The following is a 25,383-nucleotide window of genomic DNA, read 5'->3' on the forward strand; positions in this document are numbered from 1 at the left end:
GAAGCGTGGGCTGTTATGTACACCTGACTGAAGGCTTATTCACAGGCAGACTGATCTGATCCTCAACAGAAGAATACTAAATAATGTGACAATAATATTTGACAGGTGCGGCGGAGGGAACGAGTAGGTGACGAGATGCAAAGAAACTCCCTCTCACTGTCTAACTTGAATTCAATAGCTGGCACAGTTTTGGTACTAGAGCTTCATCAGGCATAAAAATAGAAGAAAAAAAATTAAAATTAAAACACTGACAGTTCCAGCTCACTTCTTTCAGCTCAACAAACTAGCATTTTAAACAAAGTTATGGCGTGTTGACGTGTCTTACTGTTATGCTCTATTTATTTGAATTTACCTTCCCTATTGTGGAAATAATTCATATCAAATGCTGAATATACTATGCTATTATATTATGTTCTGATGATATACAAAAATGGATTTTTAAAGTGATGCACACCTACATTTTCGTTTTTTTTGCTGTGTAATGTCAGGGTTACGCCACCCCCCCATTCAGTGATCATTCCATTGTTGCATCGCATTTTTAATACGGTTATTAGCATTCCTAAGAAAGGTTATGATGGAAGGATAACACTGTGCGTCAATCGACATTGTGTGTGCTCTTCATCCTGGAAACATGTTAACTGATAAAAACTGGAATACTGTTTACTCTTTGAACATATCTGAAGCCCCCCCCCTCCCCTGCCCTTCTATCAGATACTGTCCTTTTCTTTTTTTATTTATTGAAAACAAAAGCCTCATGTGTGGTTGTACTCTTTTAATTTCCATCCAGTTTGGCCTTTTTGGAAACCACCATTGACAATATCCCTTGAAATTGACAAAAGTTCAACATATTTCAGGCTGAGTAGTAGAAAACTTACTGTCCTTGTTTGATCACTAGTACGTGAGCAATGCCTAATGTCTTGTGTAACAAATAAAATGAATTAAACTATGAATGAAATGATAGAAAAATAAAAAGCACATGGCAAACCTGGAAAGACCTCAATTTCTGTTTTGTGTCTTTTCTTGAACATCCAGGTGAGTTTTGTGTTCATACATACATACATACATACAATAATGTTTTATATACATTTGTACTAAAATCATACAAGAATGATACAGTTTAGACCAAGAGTCTGGCTTTTGCCTAAAAATCAATCCAAGACGAAATGTAGGAGTAATCCGATAAACATCTTCGATGTTGTTAACAGAGTTAGTGTTTTGTGATTGCCATGCGAACAGCAGGACACCCTGTCTGTTTCAGATCCAGAACACACGGGCTTGAATCCAAGAGCAACTCAGTGACAGTTCAGTCCTTCACTACACTAGTCGAACCCCACTTCCTCACTAAGGCTGAACAATTATTTGATCAAAATCTCAATATGGACCAGTGCAATATCAAAATCACAAAATATGTGTGTAACCATCTGATTTAAGTCTTGTGGTGCTGCAGAGACAGCCCGGCCTACAAATCCTATCCTATAGACTGAAGAAAAAAAACTTTCTTTCTTGCAGAACCCTCAAAAATCAAACAATAGGCGCGCTGGGATACTCACCTGGTTAGCATGCGCCCCATGTACAAAGGCTCAGTCCTTGAATTCCGACCCTTTTTTGGATGTCCTTCCCCCTCTTTCTCCCCTTTCCTGACAATAAAAACCTAAAATTCCCCCCAAAAATCCTTTACATTTTTTTAAAAATAAATCACACTACAGTCATTTGAATTTTAATAATTTTCAATGAAAATGAGAATACTGATACAAAAAAGGTTATTCCCTCCAATATCTTGAATCTTACTGCAACAGCACTATTATTAAAATAATCGCAATTGGCTATTTTTCTCATATAGTGCAACACTATTCCTCATTACTCCTTCATAAATGTCACCCTCTTTTGTAACCACACCTGGTATTATTATTATTACTATTATTACTATACAATGTGTGGCATATGGCGTGTCATTTTAGCCTCACAGTACTTTTGTCCATTAACAACACCATGAGATTGCTGTGACCTGAGCTGTACAGCAGAGAAGCAACAAGGCGGAGCAGACTCGGCTAGAATTACCCATGATTCACCACGTAGCTCTCGTACGGGTGACCCAGCAGTCTCTCTACCTCCGCCTTGGGCACCACCCAACACTTGCCTATGTGCCGTTTCCGCAACGTGTCTTTCAGCGTCTTGTCCTGCAAGGTGAGCGCCATGCTCGCCGATTCCCACCTCAGGATCCCACTGGCTGAAACTGTCTCATGGTGAGCACCTCCACCCAGATAATCCTTCACCGCTGTCACACGCATGTCAGTGTGCTGAAACTGGCCTGTGGGCAGATAGAAGACAGCAGAGGGTGGGTGCGTGGGTTGAAGAGCATTTACTCAAGTCCTCTGTTTAAGTGTAAAAAAGACTTGTACTTACTTGAGTATTTCAATTTCACGCTACTTCATACTTTTGCTCCAGTTCCAGAGGGAAATATTGTCTTCTTTACTTTTATACTACAGCTAAATCATTTTGTGTTCTGAAGTGGAATTCTAAAAGTTCAAAAGTACAAAAGGGAAATTTCACCTTTGTTTTCACCATTGACTTCTTTTACAACTGTTTACAGCTCTGTATGTGTGTATATATATATATATATATATATATATATATATATATGCTAAGGAAATATGTATTACAAAAAAGAGGATTATGCAAATGGAAATAAAATGAGAACTAAACATAAAAAAGTGCATGTTAAAAAAGGGATCAAGTATGAAATAATATAATATTAAAAATAAAAAAAATTACTATATTGCTGTTTACATTCAGTTTATTCATTTGCAATTTCTCTGTTATTTATTTCGCTTTTAATTTTATATTTTCATATTTGATCTTTTGTTTTAATTTGCACTATTCTATGTTCTCATTTTGTTTCCACTTGCGTAATCCTCTATTTTATTTTTACAAATAATTCATTACCACTGATGGAAGGAGCCTGAGACTTGAGATTTTTCCAATGACTACTTCTCTAAAATGGGTGTGCATAACATAAAAAAACAACTTAAACTTGAATTTGGATGCGAGATGGACACTGAGAATGGACACTGAGTGTGTGTGCAGGCTCTAACATTTGCCCCATTCACTGCCAAAATATAAAAGTGGCTTGTAGATTAGCTTCACTCGCCAGCCAGAAAAAAACGTTGTTGAAAATTTGAACATTCACCACTAGCCATTTTTTGGTGGGCAAAATAGTTCATATTGAACCCTGAGTGTGTGCCATACAGAGTGTCACTGAGCTGGTGTGTGTGTATGTGTGTGTGTGTGTGTGTATATACGTACCCAGCAGGCCCTGGCTTGAAGCAGATAGCCCCCGCCCATCTGTGATGTAGAAGCCCAGGTGAGCCATCTGCAGGTAGCTGGGCTGTTTGTAGTGGTGGAACAGAACCAGGAAGCGCACATCCTTGGCCAGCTCAATCCAGCAGCTCTGATGGTTGTCCACGGCAACTGTCACCCCCTGCCTCATCACCGACCCCTGCTGATTGATGGGAAGATGGTCCCGCCCTTCCCCTTCCACCACCACAGCGTCCAGTGACAGGGTGATCATGATGTCACCGGAGCCGCCCTTGGCCAAGGAAATGGTGAGCCGGTCGAAGTATGTCCGCGTGCGCTCTTCAGCTCCGTGCTTGGACGGAGCGCCCATCAGATGGCCGTCAACGATGATACCTTGAGGAGGAAGGGGACACACATTCAGAAATGGGACTCGGGTTTGACTCCGACCCATGGAGAGATTGATTAACATACAGTATTGGAAAAAAAGAACATTGCTCAGCTGTGGAGTTCTGACACGGGCTTATTGGAAACTCATCATTTTTGGGGGGGATACATTTTAAGCTTTCTGTAATTTATGCACAGCTGTGATTTTAAATACATTTAATAATTTAATTGTATTTAAAAATGTTTTGCCAAATTGCAGCAAAGATTTTTTTATTAATTTAATTGTTAAAATTTACGCATTTAAAGCAATCAAAAAGTCTCAATAAAAATATGTTTTTAAAAACTAAAAGTAGATTTCTACACTTGAGTGAAATGAGAGATGTTGTTTGTGAGCAAAACCTCTTTCTGGGTCCTCTACCAGCCTGAGGACATCATTAGCTCTGCCGTCCACGGTGAAACACAGGTTCTGATGCAGCTTTGGCAGCTGGACCACGAAATGAGGATCTCCATCAACTACAACAGTCAACATTAAGCATTAATACAACAAGAGAACATCAAATACTGTATATTCAAACAAATGTGACAGTGAAATAAAAAAACATGAACAGTAAGTTGTTGACCTGATGAGGAGAAGACCCGGATGGTGCTCAGTCTGGACGGTGCAGCGTCTAAAAGCACAAGACATTTAAAGCACTGGTTCTCAAACTGTGGTACTAGTACCACTAGTACTAGTACGTGAGCTCTCCCTAGTGGTACGGGGCAGGAATCTGATATATTTTAAAAAGATGAAATAAAATCCTTTAAAAATATCAATACTTTAACTATATTCACTTAAAAGTAATTTAAAATGAGTGGTTGTATCAGCTTGCTAACGTTACACAGTTATGTACATGAACGGAGCATACATCCATAATTAGTCATGAGCTAGCTAACAATAACAATAGTGGACAAGGGTAAGGTTTGTGTTAAAATGCGACGCCCGAATGGGTGCTGCGAGGGGCTAGGGCACAAGGGGACCACTGGTGGGAATAAAACTCTTAAAAACCTCCTTAAAAACAAGTTTGGTTATATCAAAGTTGTTCAAAAGAAAGCCAGATTTTAAAAGCAGGTTCACAGAAACACTGGACAGGACGGACAGCGGGACAATACAACTTTAAATAAAAGATCACCTCCAAACCAGCCCAGACCTCTCTCCTGGAGAGATACAAAATAAATTACAATAAAATAAAGAAATAAAGAATTATGAAAATAAATGCCCAGGCGTCGCAATGTAAACAAATCTATCTCAATGTTAAAGGAATATTATTTAACATTAAAAAGGACAAAAAAAATTTAAAAGTCTGAATTCATTGGCTTTGAGGTTAAAAAGTACAAATATTAAAAGTTAGTAAATAAGTGCTAGGTTTAAAAGTGCTAATAAATGAAAACTGCCACACAATAAATCATAAATAAAGAATAAAGAGTAAAGAATGTTAGGGTTAGGGTTAGTTGCTACTTAAGCAGCGGCGGTGAAGTCTCCCCAGCACCTACTAGCTGCAAATCATAAAGAACAGTAAGGAGATACCCGTTCCCTCAAATTTGGAATCAGTTAGAGCAGGATGGAGCCTGTAGAGTACAGCCTGGCTGTCAATGTGTAATAATTGTTTTTAGGAATAAACCTGCCTCCTGCGTGACGAGGGGTAAGCCTCTGCTACTCTACTGAAACCAGTGACACGACTATAAACACATATGCAAGCAGTGTCTCTACAATAAATCACATATTATTTATTGTAAAAATCTAAAAAATATTGTATTCTTTACTTAAGTAAAAGCTGTAGTACCATACTTGGTGTGAAAACACTACTACTACTACTACTACTACTACTACTACAGGTTAAAGGCATGCATTAAATGCACAGGTGAAAGTATTAGGGCTGTGCAATTAATCAAAATTGTAATCATGATTACCATTTCGGCTCCTAACACAATGTATTTGAGGAAAACAATTTTTCTGCATGTTACATGATGAAAGTACACTCTTGTATTGTCTTTTTTTCAAATGGAAAAAGTATTTTGGAAAACTTCACAGTTCAAGGTGTTTCCTGTCGATTTGTTTAAACAGTTTTTTAAGTTTGATAATTGCAACATCTTTTCAAAAGTCAATGAGTAATTGTGTTAAATAGTGATTTCAATATTGACCAAAATAATCCTGAGTATGATTTTTCCATAGACGAGCAGCCCTAGTAAGTATTATGAGCATAATTTACTACTAAAAGTATCAAAATACGAATGTAGTGGAACAAAAGTACAACATTTGTCTCTAAAATGCAGTGAAGTAGGAGTATAAAGTAGCATAAAATAGAGTACCTCAAATTTGTCATAAAGTACAACGCTTAACCCTTGTGTTGTCTTCCCGTTAACCATGAACTTGTCCTTCCAGGTCAAAATTGAAAATTATTTTTTTTGTGCTTTTCCAATGTTTTTGTCGCTTTTCCAGATTTATTTGTCACTTTTTCCATGATTTTGGCGCTTTTTTAAGAGCTGGTTAAATAATAGGTTTTACACTTATTCTTGGAATTCATGGTCACCAAACCCTATTTATATCAAATTATACATTCATTTTTAGTTAAAAAGGCAGAAATTATGAATTATTTTGACTAATAGTTATGATCAGAGGTGTTGAGTGGCTGACAGATGGGTGTAAGCCAAAGTTTAGTCCGGATACTGTTTTGAAACCATAAAAAAAACAACTCAATGCTTTAAGATTAAATAAAACACCGAAAAAATGCAATGAAAGTAATCATTAATTTTATCTGAAGATTGTTGTCTGTAATCATCCATGTTTTTTGATCAATTTGGTTGGAAGAAATCCATATTTCCTGATATAAAACACTTTGAAATGGGTCAGTTTGACCCGAGGACAACACAAGGGTTAAGTAAATGTAATCTATTACATTCCAGCACTGCTAAATACTTACCAAATGCTCCAGTGTCTGCAGTATCATCCCCTAGAAATAAGTCAGAAAATGTATTTTTAATGCCTGAAAAGCAGCTGCAGTACAATCTTGCCTCTAATGAGAATTTAAAACTCACAGGCGTCATAGTTGAGATCGTAGTCGTAGTCATAGGTCGCATCATAGTCTGGGAAATGGAGGCAAGCAATGAGAACAGAAGTTCAGGACAAAAATTTAGATCTTACAGAGAGCAGGATAAGAAGCATTAATAGGGATACACTCACCTTTTACAAGATCAATATCTGGAGGAGAAAGAACACAAGATAGATTTATATTCAGATCCAATGCTGTCATGTAGCTGATTAGCATGGCTTATCATAATTAAACACATGTCTGAGAATATAATTACATTTTAATACATTTTTGTAGCAGTTAAAATGAAGATGAAAGCTCAGTAGAATGTTATCTGTCACTGCAAAATAAAAATTAAATGCAGCTTCACCTTTCCTCTGAATGAAAGTGGAGACATCTGGTGGAGGGATGAAGAACATTCAGTTAGGAATAAATATACAAAAGTCTAAAAAATTCAGCTTGTAACTTGATTAATGATAGACTCGGCTGAGTGTAACCTAGTAGGAATCAACATAAGTACATTAACAGGATAATTGCCTGAGATCGGGAGAGGCAAACTCTGTTTGCTAGGGAAAACAACAAACTTCGAGCTAGCAAGCTACACGATAAAAATGGCACTTTTTGAAGATTTTTGGATGGTGCAACAAGGCAGGCCTGCTTGGTTCTTTCAGGGAATGGTTGTAAAGATTTACCTTTTAATATGTTCACAGCATTTCCTTTGTAAATGGAATGTTTTGGGACTGATTTGTGGGATTGTTGTGGACAAAGTACACATGGCGGCACACTGGTGAGATCTCATGGGCCCTATTTGAACAATATAATCACACAGCGTTAAGCCCATGGCGCAGGTGCATTTATGGCGTGTCCAAATGCCGGGTGCAAGACAGGGCCCAATGAGGTTTACCTATGTATCCAGGTAATTCAAATAGCCCAGGTTACTGTGTAGTGCAAACCGTTAACTTCATTTAATATTGTATGGCGGTTTCTTTTGTGGAGAGCAAATGTTTCTGCATCCGGAGCTTAGCGCCACCAAAGACGATTGATTGGTATATCCCTCATGTTGTCCTAACTGACCCGTCAAAAGTGTTGAAAAAAGGGAAAGAAGAAAGTTAAAAACATCGATAAAAAGTGTCAACACAAAAAACGTTTTTGACGGAAAGAAAACACAAGGTTTAGGAGCGTTTTTTTCCTCCTATCCCAGAATGTATGTGCGGTGTAGCCAGACCATACTGCACAGCAATGTGGAGACAGTTCTGGCAAAGTAAAACTAGATATAACCTACCCAGAAGCCCTGCTGCTTCCCACAACCGCGGCCCATCTGTGACACCAGGCATGGGAGCAAAGGTGGCCGACACAAAGGTGGCGATGCTTAGGTCAGTGTTGTTGTCTTCCACAACCGGAGCCGGTGCCGGGGGGGGGGAGGTGAGCGGAGACAACGGTTTGGGCAGAGCGGTGGTGATTTCAGGGAGATCTGGAGCGGATGTGCTGCTGTTTTCTGCCACTGTGGAGGGGACAGTCACTTTGACAGGTGGCAGGGCTGGCCTCGCTGTTGTGGGCTGTGGGGTAAGGGGTCTCCCTGGCAGGGGCGCAGGGGCAGTCGTGACTGAATTGAGTGGAGGTGGGGTGCTGGTGGTGAATGTTAGCATTGTGGTGGTTGTTGAGTAAGTGGTTGTTTTCGAGACTTTGGGCTGGGGGGTGGAGACTTTTCCAGGTGCAGGGGGTGGCGCTGTTTTTAGAGCATTAAGCACAGAGGTGGGTATCTTACCCACAGGAAGAGGAGGAGGGGGGGGTGGGATAGAATCAGTTTTGGTTTCATTTTGAGAAGGACTGGGCTTTTTACCAGAGAATGGAGTTGGGGCAGTTTTGCTAGAACTGGGACTTGAAGTTGTCGTGGTTTTCTTGGATGAGGATGAAGTTGGGGATGAGATTTTTTTATTCTGCTTTGGCGGTGGCTGAGGAGGGTCTGGTTTTCTCTTGTTAGGCCTGGCGTTAGAAGGTGTGCTGGGCTTCTTTGCAGCACCGGCAGCAGATATTTTGGTGACGGCAGTAGTCGTGGTTGTAGTCGCTGCCGTGGTGGGTTTTGCGGTGGTTGGAGTTTGAGCTGCTTCATCTGCATCTGGCTTAACTACGACTAAAGAAGTGACTGGTGTTACAAAGTTAAACTTGAGGGATAGGTTGGTGGCCTTGTCTGTCAGTAGCCTTTGAGTTGCAGGGTCAGTAGCGTTCAGTTTGGCCAGGAGCAGCTCCTTGATGGTGGCATACGCCCAGAGACGGTGCACAAAGCTGGAGATTCCTTCAAAGTCTCCTGAGCAGTCAAGTGAATCTTCACTGCCGTTACCCTTTGCATTGGAAATCAACACATCGTTCTCCAACTTGACGTGTTGCTTTGAATCAGTGGCGGACATTGATACCTTAAAATCCTTGACCCCTGGTTTGACTCTCCCAGCCACTACCAACTCTGAGCCTTGGAAGTAGTTGGGGAACAGGGAGCGGGTGATGTCAAACGCCTGGTCTTCCAGGTACGACAGCTGGATGTCTGATAGCAAAGGGCTGGCTACTTCGTCATAGAAGCCCTTCAGCTGCAAGTCTGCGTCTGCATCCTCGTACACCATCCGAGCCACCCCGCGGTTATCCAGAGCCAGGCGTTTCAGAAGAAGAAAGTCGGCGTCGTTACCAAAGGCCAGGCCAAACAGAGAGGAGGAGCCCAAAGCTTTCTTGGCGTTGTTAAGGATCGTGTCACCAGCCGTCACTCCGATGGTTGCCTCCCCATCCGTAAGGAAAATGACCAGAGGGACACGATGGGATGAGTGGTGGCTGGAATAGGCAGAGGATGGAGGGTTGACCAGCTGGGCAGCTGAAAGCAGAGCTGCATTGATATTCGTCCCTGATACAGAAGAGTGGGACAATCAGCGTTAAAGGAAGAGGACAAAGCAAACATAAGGAAGTTGAAAATAATATATATCTTTAGGTAAACTATTGGCGGAAGGCTTGTCACACAGAGCTGCTCTATTAGCTCTAGATACCGATTCATTCAATTTAAAGTGTTACACAGACTCCATTCCTCCAAAACCAAATGTAACAAGATTTTTGAATCAGTTCCTCCCCCTCCCCCCCAAAAAAAGAATTGTGAGAACATAGTATCTTTAAATTCCAATGAGTCAGGAGTTCAATGTATCCCAATCAAACAATCACATTTCAACTCACATCCTTCTGCAATAATCCTCTTCACAAAGTCTTTGGCGTCTTGTACATTCTGCCGAGTCGCCCGGACCGTTCGTCCTTTCTTCCAGGTGTGAACTTTGTCTGAGAAGGTGATGATATTAAAGTGGTCTCCCTCTCTCAGGTCCCCGAGAATGGTGCCCATGGCTTGCTTGGTCTACTGACAGAAATGTTTATGATTATAGACAGAAATACCACCTTATTTTCGCAGAATGAAGACCGTTTTCTTAAAAACCCCTAATCTTTAAATGTTTTAATATAATTTCCCCTCAGTTTCTCTGATTGAAGTTGCAAATCTATGGCACAAAAGTTCTATTACTGGGTAAATATTGCCATTAATTCTGTAAACTCTACTAAAAACATTAGTGGTCTATCCTCGGCGTTTCTCTTCTGGGATTGTGGCGTTGCCGATGGAAATTCCGGCCGGATTTCACTCTTTTAGGACGTAAATATCTTGCCCTGAATGCCCTTGAATGCTGTTTGGACTAGCCAGACCTTCCTTTGCTGCTCATCGGTGGAGGAAGGTCTGGCAAAGCGAGACCACAAGATTAGTAATGCTGTTCACACTAAATTCCTACATACATGGAACTTAAAAATAGAAACATTATACAAGTTTTGCCCCTTTTAAGGTGTCAGGTGCGGAGGACTCAACATTTGTTGTTTTCTGGTTTCAGAATGATGAAGACAGTTTAAAAACAATAAGCTACAGTACAGGATGAAGCCTTACAACTATTATGTTTATGCTGCTATAAATGGAGCATGCCAAAACCCCCAGATTTGCGCTGAGCCCTGAATGTTGTTCCATCCATGTCCCCATGTCCACTTTACCTGTTTCATCTTAGTGCCTATCATTGAGCCACTGACATCAATGACAAATATGACATCCTTAGGAACCACAGGAAGCCCTCTGGGTGCAAAGTAATGCACAAAGTAGCCGTCATACACCTGAGAGAGAAAAAAAGCCATTTGGTATTTTTGTATTGTGACAAACAATCCCCCTTGTGTATTTGACAGGCCAGAAGTAAAAATCCAATGCTGCTGACCTGGACTTCACCCATGAGATCTTTAAGATCCACATCATACTGGATGATGAAGTCGGCGTTTAGACCTTTAGAGGAGATGCTGTTCTGCTGCTGTAGAGTAGGACTGTAGCGAACCCGAGCGCAGCAAGCGCTCTGCTCCACATGAGTGGAGGGAGGAGGCTCTGCGTCACCTGTAGGAACATAGGACAGGATTAAACCCATGTAGCAATCATCTATAACATTTTCATTTTGGGAAATAGTCTTATTTGCTTTCTTGGCGAGAGTCAGATTAGAGGATAGATGCTACTTGAAAGTCGGGAAAGTAAATATGAAGCTACAGCCAGTTAGCTCAGCTTAGCAAAAAGACTAGTCTGGCCCTTTAGAAAGGTGCTCTGGTTTATTGGCATTTCTTTAAACTAATCACTACGGAGCAACGGCGCCTCTGCAAAATAGTCTAGCTAGCTGTTGGGATTTATCCGTCAGAGATGTGAGGACATTTAAGTCCTCAGAAATCTACCAGAGTTTAAAATGCCAACACAAAGAAAGCCCAAGGCAAGGTATGTAGGGCCTAAATGAGTGAAATATTTATATTTACTAGGGGTGTAAATCACACTCGTTATCACGATACATTATTATATCAAATCTTGGACACTATGATCTTGACACACTATGATATCACAGTCTGCAACAATAGGATTTTAGGGCCCTGCAACTGATACATTGACAATACATAACCCCACAATCATTTACAAAAAGCAACCAAAATATGATATGACAATTAAATAAACCAAAATACACTTTTTAATAAAAAAACGTTCAAAACATGGGGGCATCTTAAAGATGACGATAATGTATGCATCAATATTTTAACTTTGTATTGATAATATTGGATTGTTGGGGACTTAAATCGGTAAGTTGATGCAGATCAATGTATCCCCAATAATATTTAGCTTACAAATGTGAGAGTGGTACCTGCTGGTCAGTGTACCTGTACTTTACATCAGTGTAGAAGTATTTTAAGATGTTGTCTTTGAAAGTGGATCATCCTAATGAACCATCTTAAAAATATTCGGTATATTGACGTGTAATAACTCAGATTTGACCTTGAGCAGTGTTGGAGAGCAGTCGGCTCGTCTTAAGAGGAAAGGCTTTGATGAAACTGATGCCCGTCCGCTCCATTATACTGACGTCTAAGGTGAGGTTCTGCACAGGCTGTCCCGGCCTCAGACCCAGACTGAGCTCGTAGCGGCCGAGCCGGCGAGGCAGCAGCTCCTCGTAGCTCAGGGAGAAGGACATCCGAGCTCCTGACGGCACGCTCACCGCCACACGGAACTTCTCAATTTCCCTCTCTCTGGAACGCCGCACAGTAAAAGGGAAGGAAAACTCAAACATAGTAGGGTTGACAATTGGTGCTATTAGAAAATATTTTTGGAAAATAATCTTTAATTATGTGGATATAATGACTGAGTGGGTAAAATATTAGAACACCTGTAACAGTCTGGTAAGTTCAGAAAAATACATAATTTTACCGTAATGCAGCCTTTAAAACCGTGAAAAAGACAAACAAGAAACACTTCATATGGCAACTTGTCATGTTGCAATATCCAAAACTTAAGACGGTATCTAGCCTTATATATCCATACTGTATATTTCTCTGCTCTAATTCACATTCAAAACTGTTATTTTGTGGAAGCTAAAGAAATAAGAACAAATTTGGGACTGACTTGGTAGCAACAAGTCCGGCGGTTTTTCCTTGCTTCTTAGCGGCATCGTAAATCTTCCTGGCAGCAGCTCTTTCCTTCACCTGGGCCACATACACCTTGCCATTGGAGTTGCTGATGGGAAAGAGGAAAGAGGAAGAAGAAATAGCTCTCTGTGTGACTCACAGTGGCCAGATTATATTTCAGTCACAAACACGCCTGGCCTGCATGGATTGATTTTATTTTGCTCCAAGTATTTCGAGAGGGATCACAAAGCTGCTTCACAAACACACATCATGCTTGTTTGCGAATGCAGTTCCTACCATGAAAAAGGGGGTGGGGTGGTGGTCGTAAACAGGGCGAGGAGTGGAAAAGAGTAATTTCCCTCTGAAAACAGCCTTAATGAAGAGAGATCTAGCAGGCTGATGACGCTCCGAGGGAGTGCCGCTGCGTGCTACACCCGTCAAAATCCCAACTCAAACCACCACTCCAAAGTGGGATCTAATTCACACAGTGCATTTCCTAGACTTCGGTGACCGCTGATGGCACGTCACAAGGTGCTAAATTAAGGTCAAGCTCTTTGAACAAATATATCCAAAGAGAAGAAAACATCAAGGGCTTACTAAAATAAACCCACAGACTTGAAGCGGGTCTTGTTTGAGAAACAGAGTAGAATGGCAAGAGTGGAAAATGGAGCCGCTTGTATTTATATGTGTGGCTGCAGGCCGACTGGTTGAGGGGGTGGGGGGTGAAGGAACGGCTGTACATCAGTTACTTACACATAGAACACACAGTTCTTAGTTTCAGACACAGAAATGCCAAAGAACTAACGTAACACATTTGCCACAGCTATTTTTTCTCCTCTGGGTTATTTGGTGATGTGCAGATGGCTGTATGGGTTCTGAGACTGAGAATGTGTGTGTCTGTGAAAGACAGAAGTCAATAATAATATTACATTTTATTTATAATGCACTTTTCATCAATAGATCTCAAAGTGCTAAAAGTAAAAAAAGAGAAAAAGAAAAAAAGAAAATAAAGCTATTCTTAGAAGAGAGGATAAAAAACATCTAAAGTCAAGGACGATGGTTGTAAAAAAAAAAACTGTACAAGCTCCAGACTCACACATACTTGATATAATCTAAGTCTACATCCACCTCCAGGTAGGCACGCATACATACAGTACATTTTGGCGTGTGTGTGTCTGTGTGTAGCGTATCTAAACTGGCAGGCTGCCTCAGTAAACTGTGCGGGGGAGAAAAGGGGGACTGGGCAAACTCCTGTCATTTACTCTATTCATTTTCTGACTTCCTTTTACAAAGCCTGGTATTCATGTGCCCCGAGGTTCCCCCTCCTCCTGACCGGCTTCCGCTCCCAAACCCAGCTCCACGTTTGGGGTTTGGCCTGCAATGTTGACTTTTGTTTTGTTTATATTTAGCATTTTTGAAGAAGGGCGGTCAGCAAACCCTCTCGCTAATTAAATTATGCATCTCTCCTCCGGACCGGAATTCCAGTCCCTTACATAATTCCTCTGAAGTTTTATTTCTGGATTCTCCCCATTAACGAGAACATTAGTTTTATTTATTGCATCTCTCCCCATATAGCAGGGACTTATTTCCCTTGTCAACTTTAATACTTTTGACTCTGACTTTGGATCAAGTCCCTATTTGTTATGAGGAATTGTCTTCCAAAACACAATAAATGTAATGGTGATTTTTGCATTTCCTGGCTTTTAAGGCGATGTTTCAGATTAGAAGTACAGAAAATGAAAGGACAGACACTGAGGCTATATCTACAGCACTAGGTTTTCATTTTGAAATGGCGTTTAAAAAAAAACAAAAAAACAATCTCGGTCCACACAAGAGTTTGATCTCCAGTAGCAGAACTAATCTACATCAATATATAATATGTCTGACTGCACATATCACATGACTATTCGCATACACTGGGCATGTGCGTGCTGGTGTAAACAGGAAGCAGATTGTCTGACAATACTCTGCGTTTGAAAATTATAAATGTATAAGTGGAAAACAGAAAATACTTTGGAGAAAGAACACTAATGGTGAAAAGTAAGATCAGGGATTTATTAGTATAGAGCGACGGCAAGGTGGAACGGTTACTTAAAGGTATGCAACCCTACATAACCGATACGACTGACTGGCGTCGTTTCCAAAGTTCTCCGTTTGTGGCCGTCCAGATTACAAAGCAACGCCAGAGTTTTTAACCAAAACGGGGGCAGCCGAGTCGGACCGACCGCCTCCCCAAGTAGGCCAAAAAAGGCGTCTTTGAACACACCAAAGCGATGCCGCCTCCCGCCAGCAGCTGACTGGATGAATGCGTCACATGGGTCTGGTTTCTCTGAAAATTCAAAGCCAGACTGTCATGGCAGCTCGTTCAGAATACAACCTCACATTTCACTGAAATAGTTCACCAAAAAGTGTTTGTATTCAAAAAACATTTTAAGCGAGGCCGAGGAGCTGCTAAATCTGTCTTCATTTTTAGATTGACCAAGGTCAGTTTAAAAGACTTTCGTCAGATTTTGAGAGACTCTCGTCACGCTCATCTCCCTCGTCATTTCCACGTTAGCACTTTACCAATCAGATTGGTCATTTGAGTCTGACTGCCGGCAGTGCCCGCCTTCCGACCGAGCATGTCAGGTTGACCTAAATGAAGGTGCCGGCCCCTCTGACTGATGACAGCACGGAACACACGGAACAAACTTGAGTTACCGACCCCGCCAGACTGTCCGACGGCCGGTAATCGGGTTAGTGTGTCAGGACCTTTAAAGGCTCACAATTGCTGGAGTAGTGTAAACATAGCAAAAGATATTTATTTTTAACCATCAACTTTTTCTTCTTGGTCAAAATTGAAAAACATTTTAAGAATTCACTGCTTTTGACACTTTTTTAAAAGTTTATCAATTTTTTATTCATAAACCTAAATTATATGACATTATACCTAATGTTTTTGTTAAAAAAAAGCAGAAATTATGAATAATTTTTTACCAAAAGTTAAGATCAGAGGATGTTGAGTGGAAAATCACAGTCTGGTATTTGTCAAAGGTTAGTGAGGATATATATTTAAAAAAAGCGCCCACAGAAATTAATGAAGGTAATCATTAATTTACCTGCGAAGATTGTTGTATGGGTTCCAAACAACATACATCAATGCATCCCTGTTATTTTGGGGCATTTTGGTTGAAAGAAACCCATTTTTCTGATTCAAATAATACACTTAGAAACAAATATAAGAAGTAGTTCTGTCTACTGTGGAAGTGAAAGACTTACATGGTAAAGTTAGAGATGAAAGCAGAGGAGGGCAGGTCCACCTCGAAGGCGGCCTCCTTGGTGATGGGCAGCTGGTTCCAGACTGAACTCTGGACTCTGGTAACAGCATAGCGGGACACCACGGAACACCTCACATGGTAGTCTGTCACCTTCAGCTAGTAACATCACAAACACATGTAAAGATCCCTACAGAGGCTGGAACAGAAAGCACTTGAGCTGAGGAGAAATTACAAGACAGCACAGTGGCCCAGTGGTTAGCACCGTGGCCTTACAGCAACAGGGACCCGGGTTTGAACCCTGGTTGTCTGTGTGTTTTTTTTTCTCCAGGTGCTCTGGGGTCCCCTACCACTAAAAACATGTTCCCCTCCCTCTCTACCAAGCTGAAGTGTGATGACCCTCTGGCATCATAAAGCTGCCGTGAATCACCCAGGTGGGCATAACGTGTAAGAAATCAATAATAATGTGTACTTTATTAATCCCTCAAGGGGAAATTACAATGTTTTCACTCTGTTATTACACACAGGCCTGAATTACATTCATACCCAGTACTTATGAGAGATGTCAGAATGGGGGGGCTGCCCATGGAAAGGCGCCCCGTGCAGTTGGGGGTTTGATGCCTTGTTCAAGAACACCTTAGCAGTGCCCAGGAGGTCCAACTACTAACTACCAGTCCACCACCATACTTTTGGTAGCGACCCTCCGGTTCCCAACCCAACTCCCTACGGTCTGAGCTACTAGAAGAGCACATTAAACTTGTACTTAAGTACAGTTTGACTACAATTAGTCACATGTCACCACTGGCTGATAATGTAGTTTTGCCACTTATTTAATAATGAAGTCATCACCACAGATCCTAACGTCATACCACCTTGACACACAGCTGGGAAAGCACCAATCGGATCTGAGTAGCACCGACAATCATAAACCTCACACAGCTCTTTTTCCTTTTCTTTGTCCCATACCAAGGTCGGCCCTGCATTGCTCCGACGATTCAGCCAAACACCACCAAGCAGTTTCCTGCATGCTGTCACTGTCCTCCTTATGTTTACTGGCGTAAGCCAATCTGGTCAGTGCTGGCCACATAGCTGCAGGACGTGGCCGGCGAGGCGGCAGGCAGCAGGAAGAGAGCCACATCAGCCCTCCTAGCTCACGGCTATTTAGGAAGGCTGTGGTCTATGCTGTACAAACTGTATTACTGTGCGTTTTCAGGGAACTGCTTCACAGGTAACAACACCATGGAAGCTTGGTCTGCAACTCACTTTGCAGGCTATCACTGGTGGAAACTAACACACTGTACTTAAGTACTGTACAGCAGCATTTTAAGTCAAGTACAGGGATCTTAAAATATACATAAGTATTATCATTTTATAGTCCTTTACGCTACATTTCACAGGGAAATATTGTACTCTTTATTGTAAAAAAAGAAAGAAATGTGTGTAGCAGAGCTTAGTTTTCTCTCTCTCTTTCACATTTGTAGATATAATACATTTTTATCAGTGACCAAGAAATTGAGTATCATATTTTATTTCATGAGGAGCTCCAATCTTACACCAACAGTCAGATTCATATTTGAAATGTAATGACAGTAACTGAATAAACTTACCACTGCTTTTGTTGGTTTGCTTTGACGTCTTACTCTCTGGAAAAGAAACAAGAGAAGCAAGTAACTCAAGCGCATGGGTAGTTTTGTAAAACGTGCTTTCAAGGCACACTGTGGTGATGTGATGCATAATACAATGTATTAGTACCATTGTTTGTTCAAAACTCCTCCTTTTTGGAGAAATCTCCACAGTCTGCCTATGTGAGGGTTGGGTCAAGATTTTGTGTTGAGATGGCCTGAATCTGAGCCATTCATGAATGGAAGTGAAGGGGAACTGGACATAAATGCTTTCCCTGTACACAGGGCCAGTGAGGGTTGCACGCTTTGCTCTCAAATGGTATTTTTGCACACAAGTCATTGCTGTGTCAATACATTACCACATATCCTGGTCATTGCTAGGAATCTAACATAAACAAATATGTTCAAGAGTGGAAAACCTTTAGAGGAAAACTTATAAATCCTATAACTTTTTATATATATATATATATATATATATATATATATATATATATATATATATATATATATATATATATATATATATATACATACATATATATATATATATATATATACACACACACACACACACACACACACACATATATTTTTAAAATAGGACCATATTTTATGTTCTGGCCCAGTGAGTATTGGGTGGAAAATCTCCCTTTGGAAAAATATACTATTAAATTCTGAGTATGGTCACTAACAGCATTATGCGGTGTTACCAATAGTTTGAATTCTGCAAAAGTCTAACCAAATATTTGCGATTAGGCTACAGATATCATTTGCATACACAATACAGTTCTGTGTTAATATTGTTACACTTCCAGCCTTGATTCTGTCTGCTTTAACAGAGGGGTGTCTTTAAATAGTAATACTTTAAGTAGCACCAAGGATTTTTGACACAAAATTGAAAAAAGGTAAATAAAGAAAAATATACCTGTGAAAGAACATTTGCTCCCAGGTTGACTTCATAATCCCTTGTTAGTCCCTCCTGCACATACCAAGTGAGGAACAGGAGAATACACTGGATCTGTAGGCTCATCATGTCCATGATAATTCAGCTTTTAGGCTCCCAGATGAGGGGCTCTCAGGTTCTCAGCAGTTGTGCACATACCTCACATTTTACGCGAGTTCTTTTCTGCAAGGGGCAGGCTTTCCCCTCCCTCACCTCGGCTTAGTTTACTGCCACCGCAATGATAATGAAAGAAATTATAATACGAGTAAAACATCCGCCTGGTGTGGTGGGGGGAAGAAAAGTTTAAAAAGCATGAAGTTGAGTCAGGAAGTTGCCGGAGTCCCACTGGCTGCAAAGAAAGCAGCACCCAGCTTGTATGCTTGCATACTGGAAATTTCACAGACTGCTGCCACAGAGGTGAACGAGAGAAATGAGGGATTATTAACCCCTACTCTGCTATTTGGGGAAAATACCCTGCTACCAAAACTACCTTACCCCTCTCTGTAGGTGTGCTCCTAAAAAATGTTTTTATTCCCTAAATAACTCCCAAATGCGAGTTTTCATTTCCCCTGAGAGCTCTTTCCCAAAGAGGATGGAACAGAACATTGGTCCGCTGTGGTACTTTGTTCAATTTAACTTCTCTGACAGAGAGACATGAGAAAGCTGCCAGGCAGCCAACACAAACAGGACTTGAGAAGTGGATCTCTTCACTGCAAAACACTGTTGGAGGTGACTCTTGTTCCTTTATTTACATTATTTTATTGAAACCCAGCTAAAGTTTGGCGTCTTGTCTACATTTCCAACGTTACAGTCAACATCAACAACATGTTTCTTTGTTTGGGTGCTGTCCATGGTGCTGGGTTCACACATTTATAATTAGACTAGCAACAACACATTATCTGGGCAACAATTACACTGTAACAACCTCCCTACATAATCTTTTTTTTTTTTTATTGAAATCATTTCCTCTTAGCCTCACAACAATGTCAGGCTAACCCCAGAGATCTTCACGTTAAATTTAAGACTTTTTAAGACATTTTAAATGCCACATTGGATGAAATTGAATGCCAAGACGTTTTTTAAACTTTTAAGACCCCGCAGGATCCCTGAATATTATGCATTTTTTTTCTTTCTGGATCATTTTTAAACAACTTTTAAACTGTAGTCAGATTTTCACAGTCATGTGGCAAACAAAAGCACCTGTATGAGCCATGTCCCGTCCTGTACAGCAGGAGTCCATGTGCTTCTGGAGTCATGTTTCCATAACCTCGTCCCGTTTCTACCATCTAGTCTTCCCGTCTTGAAGCCCCATCGTCTTCCTGCTTTCACACAATCAACCTTGAATTGGAGTGCATCTCTAACATTCAGTGAAGCTAACATATAGCACCACATCCCGGTGTACATGATTGTAATCCTTCTCTCATTCGGCCAGCATTTATATGTGGTCAGGAACAGTCTGCAGAGCATCCTCAGGTTTTCTGTTGACGTCGACATTCTGCAACGACAGCAAAGACTATTGGCATGTCTCAAATCCATACTTCATATTTATTCTATGCAGTTATTTAGTAGTTAATAGGGGTGATCCGAGTATCCGGCTGAAACGAGTATCCGGTACGGATAAAGCACTTTTGACGAGTACAAGTATTATACGAGTAATATGAGTCAATATCCGTGCTCGGATTGAATACAACTCCTCAACTGGCCGCGCAGCGTTCTGTGATAACCACAGCGCCCCCCCCCCCCCCCCCCCCCCCCCCCCCCCCCCCCCCCCCCCCCCCCCCCCGCCTACAAACCCGCTCGGATCAATCTCTCACACACACACACAACACAGAGAAATCCTCTCTCTCTCTCTCTCTCTCTCTCTCTCGTTGCGTTTCTGCCATCGGAGATTTGTTTTTTGTTTTACTGTCAGCTGACCACTTACGGTTTAGGCCCCGCCCAGTCCGAGTACGGATACGGATACAGATAATTCATGTGGTAAACAGATACAGATACATATACAGATAATGCTGTACTCGCTCATCCCTAGTAGTTAATGTGTGCACACTGGAAAAGTGACAGAATTAAGAATACTCAAACCAGACACCATGCTAAGTAACGTTTACACCATTCTCCTATAATGCAATATAGAAAGAAAATGCCGAAAAGGCAACTAGAAAATAAGTCTGGGCAAACAGATCCAGACTCAATCTTTAAAAAAGAATAATTTGGTTCCTATTGAAGTCTAAATTGCAGTCGTCGTGTGTTCAAATTTATTCTACTGTCTACCCTGCATTTATCTAATCTATAGTGTATTCACATCACACCTCCAGCAGTTCATTCTGTATTTCTGCACAATATTTTTACTGTAGCTCTGCACATGTTGTATACTGTATATCAGACCACTTATTATTTCATAGTACAGCCTAGTTCCAGTACAGTCCCTTCACTGTACACTAGCCATCGTGGTCATACCAGACCAAGAGAGGCAACAAACATCAAAGTGTGGAATTGGTCGAACTTATTGCTAATGCACTCAACTTCAATTAGTAAGAGTAAGATTTTGATTTGATTTGATTTCTTTTTTCCCAAAGCTACATACCAGTAGTTTTAAAACCTGAGATGGCGTAATGTTTTTTTTTGCTTCTAATTATCCTAATATTGAAACTAAAAGGAAAAAAATATTAGTTCGGCTATATATTTGCTCATTCCTCACCACTACATATATTCCTCAATACATACACATTACTAAACATTACTAGCTGCCATCAGACGTATCTACCACAGAATAGTTGGCAAAGCAAAGTGTCTATTAAGACCAATGTGTGCTTGTGGAAACTCACCACAGGCCTTTCTCGGTGTGTGTTGACTGCTTCAATATTGAGATAAAATGACTCAACTTCACAGCCTTAAATTGAGGAGAGAGGCAGACTGTCAGAGAAAGGTTTACAGAGATATAAATATGTCACACGCTCAAGCTTGTACCACCTACCATAAGCTATTGGTGTGAGTTTGAGCACTGTGTGGAGGGGGCATCTGAGATAAGGCAGCTCATCTTCACGGGGGGAAATGAGGTTATTCAGAATAAGGAACAGTTTATTGCCAAGTACACATATAAGGAATTTAACTTGGTGATGATTTGGTGCATAACAATAAACAGGGCAAATGTGTAAAGACATAATATAAAATCAAATCAAAAAAATGTATAATAGAATATGAAATCTGTTTTTAAAGTGTCTGCTTTTATTGTGTAAAGTTAATTATTAAACTATTTGGGGTTTTAAAACATCATCACATACTGTTTCAATGTAATTATATTCCTGGATGTGTGTACCTGCAGGTTTGTCCAAGAAGTAGGCCAGCAGGCAGCGAAACACAGCTTGGTGACAGATAACCAGAACGTTTTCCAGCCTCTCCAGCTCCATTATGACCGGCTCTAAACGATGGACAAGGTCCTCATAGGACTGGACAAGAGACAAAATGATTGAAGAGTTCATATTCACATTTTCCAAACAGACTCATTCAATCTTGACACACAAATGTGTACTGTACAATTCCCAGACTTTTTCTATTCAGATTCTCTGTGAAAATGTCTGACATTGAGAGGGAAAAGTGCCCTTTGAACTAGGCATATGTATCTGTTAAATGTGAAGACTGTTAGCATAAATTCTACAGCAGGAGAGTCATCTCCATCTTCAAGGACCCCACCAATCCCCAGAACGGACTCTTCATACTTCTACCCACAGGCCAGAGGTACAGGAGTGTTAAATGCAGGGCCTCCAGACTCAGGAGCGCTTCATTTTCTACTGCCATCAGACTCCTTTACAGCAGATAGGAGTTTATACTCATAGCCTTCCTCAAAACTCTACTCAAGTGTTTACATTTTTACAGTTTGCACATGCATAACTTGCAGTGTTTATTATTATTGCTTTATATTTATCACATGCTGCCTTTTAAATATGTTTTGTTCTGTATATTTGCAGTATACAGTATATTGAAGATTTAGCAACATGTTTCCTTACTGAGCATATTACAATTAAAGACTGGAAACAGCTAGCCTGGCTCTAAAAGCAACAAATCCACCATGGGGCACTCCTAAAGCTCACTAATTACCTAATTTATCATATCTCATTTGGAGGTGGAAGATATCCAAATACACTCAAGTACTGTATGAAGTACTACTGTGAGGAACTTGTACTTTACTTGAGTATTTCTATTTCATGCCACTTTATACTTGTACCGCACTACATTTCAGAGGCATATACTGCACTTTTTACTCCACTACATTTAACTTTTTTATTAATGATAACAGACTGAGATAATTAATACATGTCATCAACAAACTAATTATGATGTTCTATTATAGATTACGTTACTCAACAGTATTATACACATCAAATAAAATTAGCTCCATCTTTACCAGCTGCAAGATTAAAATGGTTTATGCTTTCAGAGTGCATTCATAATTATAATCCAATTAAATAATTTTATTAAATGGGCCATTCTGCATCATAATGAGAACTTTTAGTTTTGGTATTTTAAGTATATTTTGATTCTTAGGCGTCCTGCACTCAGCCTGCGTGGCGTGATGTTTCTGTTGCGTGTCAGTTGCGTGTCGGCTGTGTGGCGTTGTCTTTGTACACCACAAACGTGTCTGATGAGGGGCTGCTGCTAGCCTCGCCTGTTCATCTATTGATAAAATCATATATGGGAAGAGAGTTGTGGAAATGTGCTGTGCTCCGGCAGTAGTATACTGTACTTCATGTTAAACATAAATATATACTGATTTACTGATAAATTGATAATGATAACTGATTTGATAACAGCAAAGACAACTTTGGCAGTATTGATGGAAAAATTGGCTACACAATATTTGAGAATCAATAATTATTTTTTGCATTTGCAAAAATTGCATTCATATCTGCATTTATGTCAAACCCTAGAGACTTTCAAACATCCAAATGACATTTATTAAATGTATATGTGTTAAAATGACATATAAACGTCTTTCGTATTTTATTTTGCCTGCACACGCTCCAACGCGCTTGCGTGCCGCGTGAAAAATGGGCGTCGGCCCTTTTTCTAGCATGCAAGCGGCTGAGACGTGCATGTCACGCAGTCAGTGTGCAAGATCTAACCTGTAAACATGTTAATAGGGTAGCCAAAATAAAAACGGACACTGAAACGCGCCCGCTATGCAGGCAGTGTGCAGGAGCCCTTGTACTTTTGCCTTTTTAACTGAGTTAAGTGTGTCACTGAAAGGGCCCATTTGTGTGACCTTCTTTTGTGGGTCATGTATAGATCTCGACATTTCCGACCGGACCTAAAGGCAGCTTAATTTTACAGACAAAGAGAGGGGAGAGGAGGATCCATTTTACTTTAATGTGAGGGAGGGACTAGGATTTGTGCTGGTGCTTGTTGCAGGAAACAGTCAGCTGTTATTTCACAAACTCCCGGGCAGTTGTGTGCTTGTGTTTCATTTGTTACTACCCTCATAGTGTTTTAAAACTTTCTTGTGGCAGCAATAGAGGCAGTGATGTTTCCTAATTCCTGTAACACAACTCACACCGCCTCAAAACGTACTGCCAAGTCTGATCTCTGGTTACACGACTGGCGTCCATTTTGGCGTCTCACGCTCACCCTCCACTCAAAACGTTATGTTACTACTCTTTGTGTGCGTGGCGTGCCTGTTTTGTTTACAGTCTAGCTAGATCTGGTGAGTGTTGTAGTTTTTGTAATGTTACTAGTTGTTGCAAAAGCGAGTGAGAAAAACTACAAAGTAAGCTAGGCCAAAAAGAACGTTAATTTCGCCATAAAAAACTGATGCAGTTAAAATGGGTTTGCGTTATTGCCGTTAATAACGCGTTTAACTGACATCACTACTTTAAACCAACCCGTGTTCAATGACCAACACAGACAAAACATGTGGGTCCCTAAAAAAACTCCCAGTGATACTGGTACAATAGTTAAATAAAAGTTTAAAAAGCCACAGTATCTTCAAGGAAGCACTTACCTCACCCTTAGGGTAACGATAGCGATACTTGTCCTGATCCCTTAGTGCAAACTCTTCTGGTAAATTCTGCTGAATCTCCTCGTAGGTTAGCTCCTCACATACACCCTTAGTGAGAAAAACAAACGTGAACATCACCATACTAGATAACAACGCTACTGAGAAAGCAGCTCAGAGTAGGGAATAAACTCACGGCGTCTATCTCGTTGAGGGCCTTCCACTGTTCATACTGGACTCCCAGAGCCTCTGCAGTCTGGATGGTCCTCTTCATGTGGCTCGTCCACACCTTCAGCTCTCTGATGTTCTGACCACGGATGAAGGCCGCCAACTCATTGGCATACTGGAAACAAGCAAGCGCAAAGTTTTAACATTTTTTAATTAATCTCCGACTGCTTTAAAACGGTTTTAAAGCAATGGTGTGTAGTTTCTGTCTCCCCCATGAGGAATACTACGTAATGACAACAATATGATGCAAACCTAAGTGATTGCGCACCACCCCCACCTCTCCTCCACAGTGTGTAAACAAGGGGACACGGGAAAAAAAACATAATGGACTCTTCAGAAGAGGTAATTATCTTCACACAAGTTACTGAGAAATACAGAGAGAGTTTTGTGGAGCTGATCCTAATTAGCTTAACCGTCTTCATTAGCTTCACTGTATATCAACTCATATATATACATATATATATACACACACATATATACATATATACACACACACACATATACATATATATATATATATACACACACACACACACACACATATATATATACACATATATATATATATATATATACACATATACAGTGGGTACGGAAAGTATTCAGACCCCTTTAAATTTTTCACTCTTTGTTTCATTGC

The 25,383-nt window shown here is 40.5% G+C and overlaps 2 protein-coding genes across 8 annotated transcripts in view; both read right to left on the reverse strand.

Moving 5' to 3' along the window:
• Window positions 1–19,146, reverse strand: part of itih6 (inter-alpha-trypsin inhibitor heavy chain family member 6) — a 38,770-nt gene extending 19,624 nt beyond the window's left edge. The window contains exons 1-17 of one of the 2 annotated variants that reach the window (XM_034876197.1): window positions 18,512–19,146; window positions 17,572–17,607; window positions 15,969–16,123; window positions 12,709–12,819; window positions 12,088–12,335; window positions 11,006–11,175; window positions 10,791–10,907; window positions 9,948–10,119; window positions 8,026–9,627; window positions 7,114–7,140; window positions 6,896–6,913; window positions 6,751–6,798; window positions 6,636–6,665; window positions 4,299–4,346; window positions 4,078–4,191; window positions 3,304–3,687; window positions 1,730–2,308 (exon numbers count right to left, since the gene is read on the reverse strand). In XM_034876197.1, coding sequence (XP_034732088.1) covers window positions 2,055–2,308; window positions 3,304–3,687; window positions 4,078–4,191; window positions 4,299–4,346; window positions 6,636–6,665; window positions 6,751–6,798; window positions 6,896–6,913; window positions 7,114–7,140; window positions 8,026–9,627; window positions 9,948–10,119; window positions 10,791–10,907; window positions 11,006–11,175; window positions 12,088–12,335; window positions 12,709–12,819; window positions 15,969–16,123; window positions 17,572–17,607; window positions 18,512–18,625 — 3,648 coding nt within the window. In that variant the 5' untranslated portion in view covers window positions 18,626–19,146 and the 3' untranslated portion in view covers window positions 1,730–2,054. Of the gene's footprint in view, window positions 1–1,729; window positions 2,309–3,275; window positions 3,688–4,077; window positions 4,192–4,298; window positions 4,347–6,635; window positions 6,666–6,750; window positions 6,799–6,895; window positions 6,914–7,113; window positions 7,141–8,025; window positions 9,628–9,947; window positions 10,120–10,790; window positions 10,908–11,005; window positions 11,176–12,087; window positions 12,336–12,708; window positions 12,820–15,968; window positions 16,124–17,571; window positions 17,608–18,511 lie in introns of those variants that run through there. The other variant, XM_034876198.1, reaches the window with a different exon arrangement.
• A 119-nt stretch (window positions 19,147–19,265) lies between these two features.
• Window positions 19,266–25,383, reverse strand: part of pfkfb1 (6-phosphofructo-2-kinase/fructose-2,6-biphosphatase 1) — a 27,065-nt gene continuing 20,947 nt past the window's right edge. For 4 of the 6 annotated variants that reach the window (XM_034876252.1, XM_034876249.1, XM_034876246.1 and 1 more), the window contains exons 9-14: window positions 24,712–24,858; window positions 24,522–24,626; window positions 21,843–21,972; window positions 21,501–21,563; window positions 21,352–21,416; window positions 19,266–20,042 (exon numbers count right to left, since the gene is read on the reverse strand). In XM_034876252.1, coding sequence (XP_034732143.1) covers window positions 19,965–20,042; window positions 21,352–21,416; window positions 21,501–21,563; window positions 21,843–21,972; window positions 24,522–24,626; window positions 24,712–24,858 — 588 coding nt within the window. In that variant the 3' untranslated portion in view covers window positions 19,266–19,964. The remainder of the gene's footprint in view (window positions 20,043–21,351; window positions 21,417–21,500; window positions 21,564–21,842; window positions 21,973–24,521; window positions 24,627–24,711; window positions 24,859–25,383) is intronic. The other 2 variants (XM_034876250.1, XM_034876247.1) reach the window with 1 other exon arrangement.

This window comes from Etheostoma cragini, chromosome 7, assembly GCF_013103735.1.
Source record: "Etheostoma cragini isolate CJK2018 chromosome 7, CSU_Ecrag_1.0, whole genome shotgun sequence".
Lineage (NCBI taxonomy): Eukaryota > Metazoa > Chordata > Actinopteri > Perciformes > Percidae > Etheostoma > Etheostoma cragini.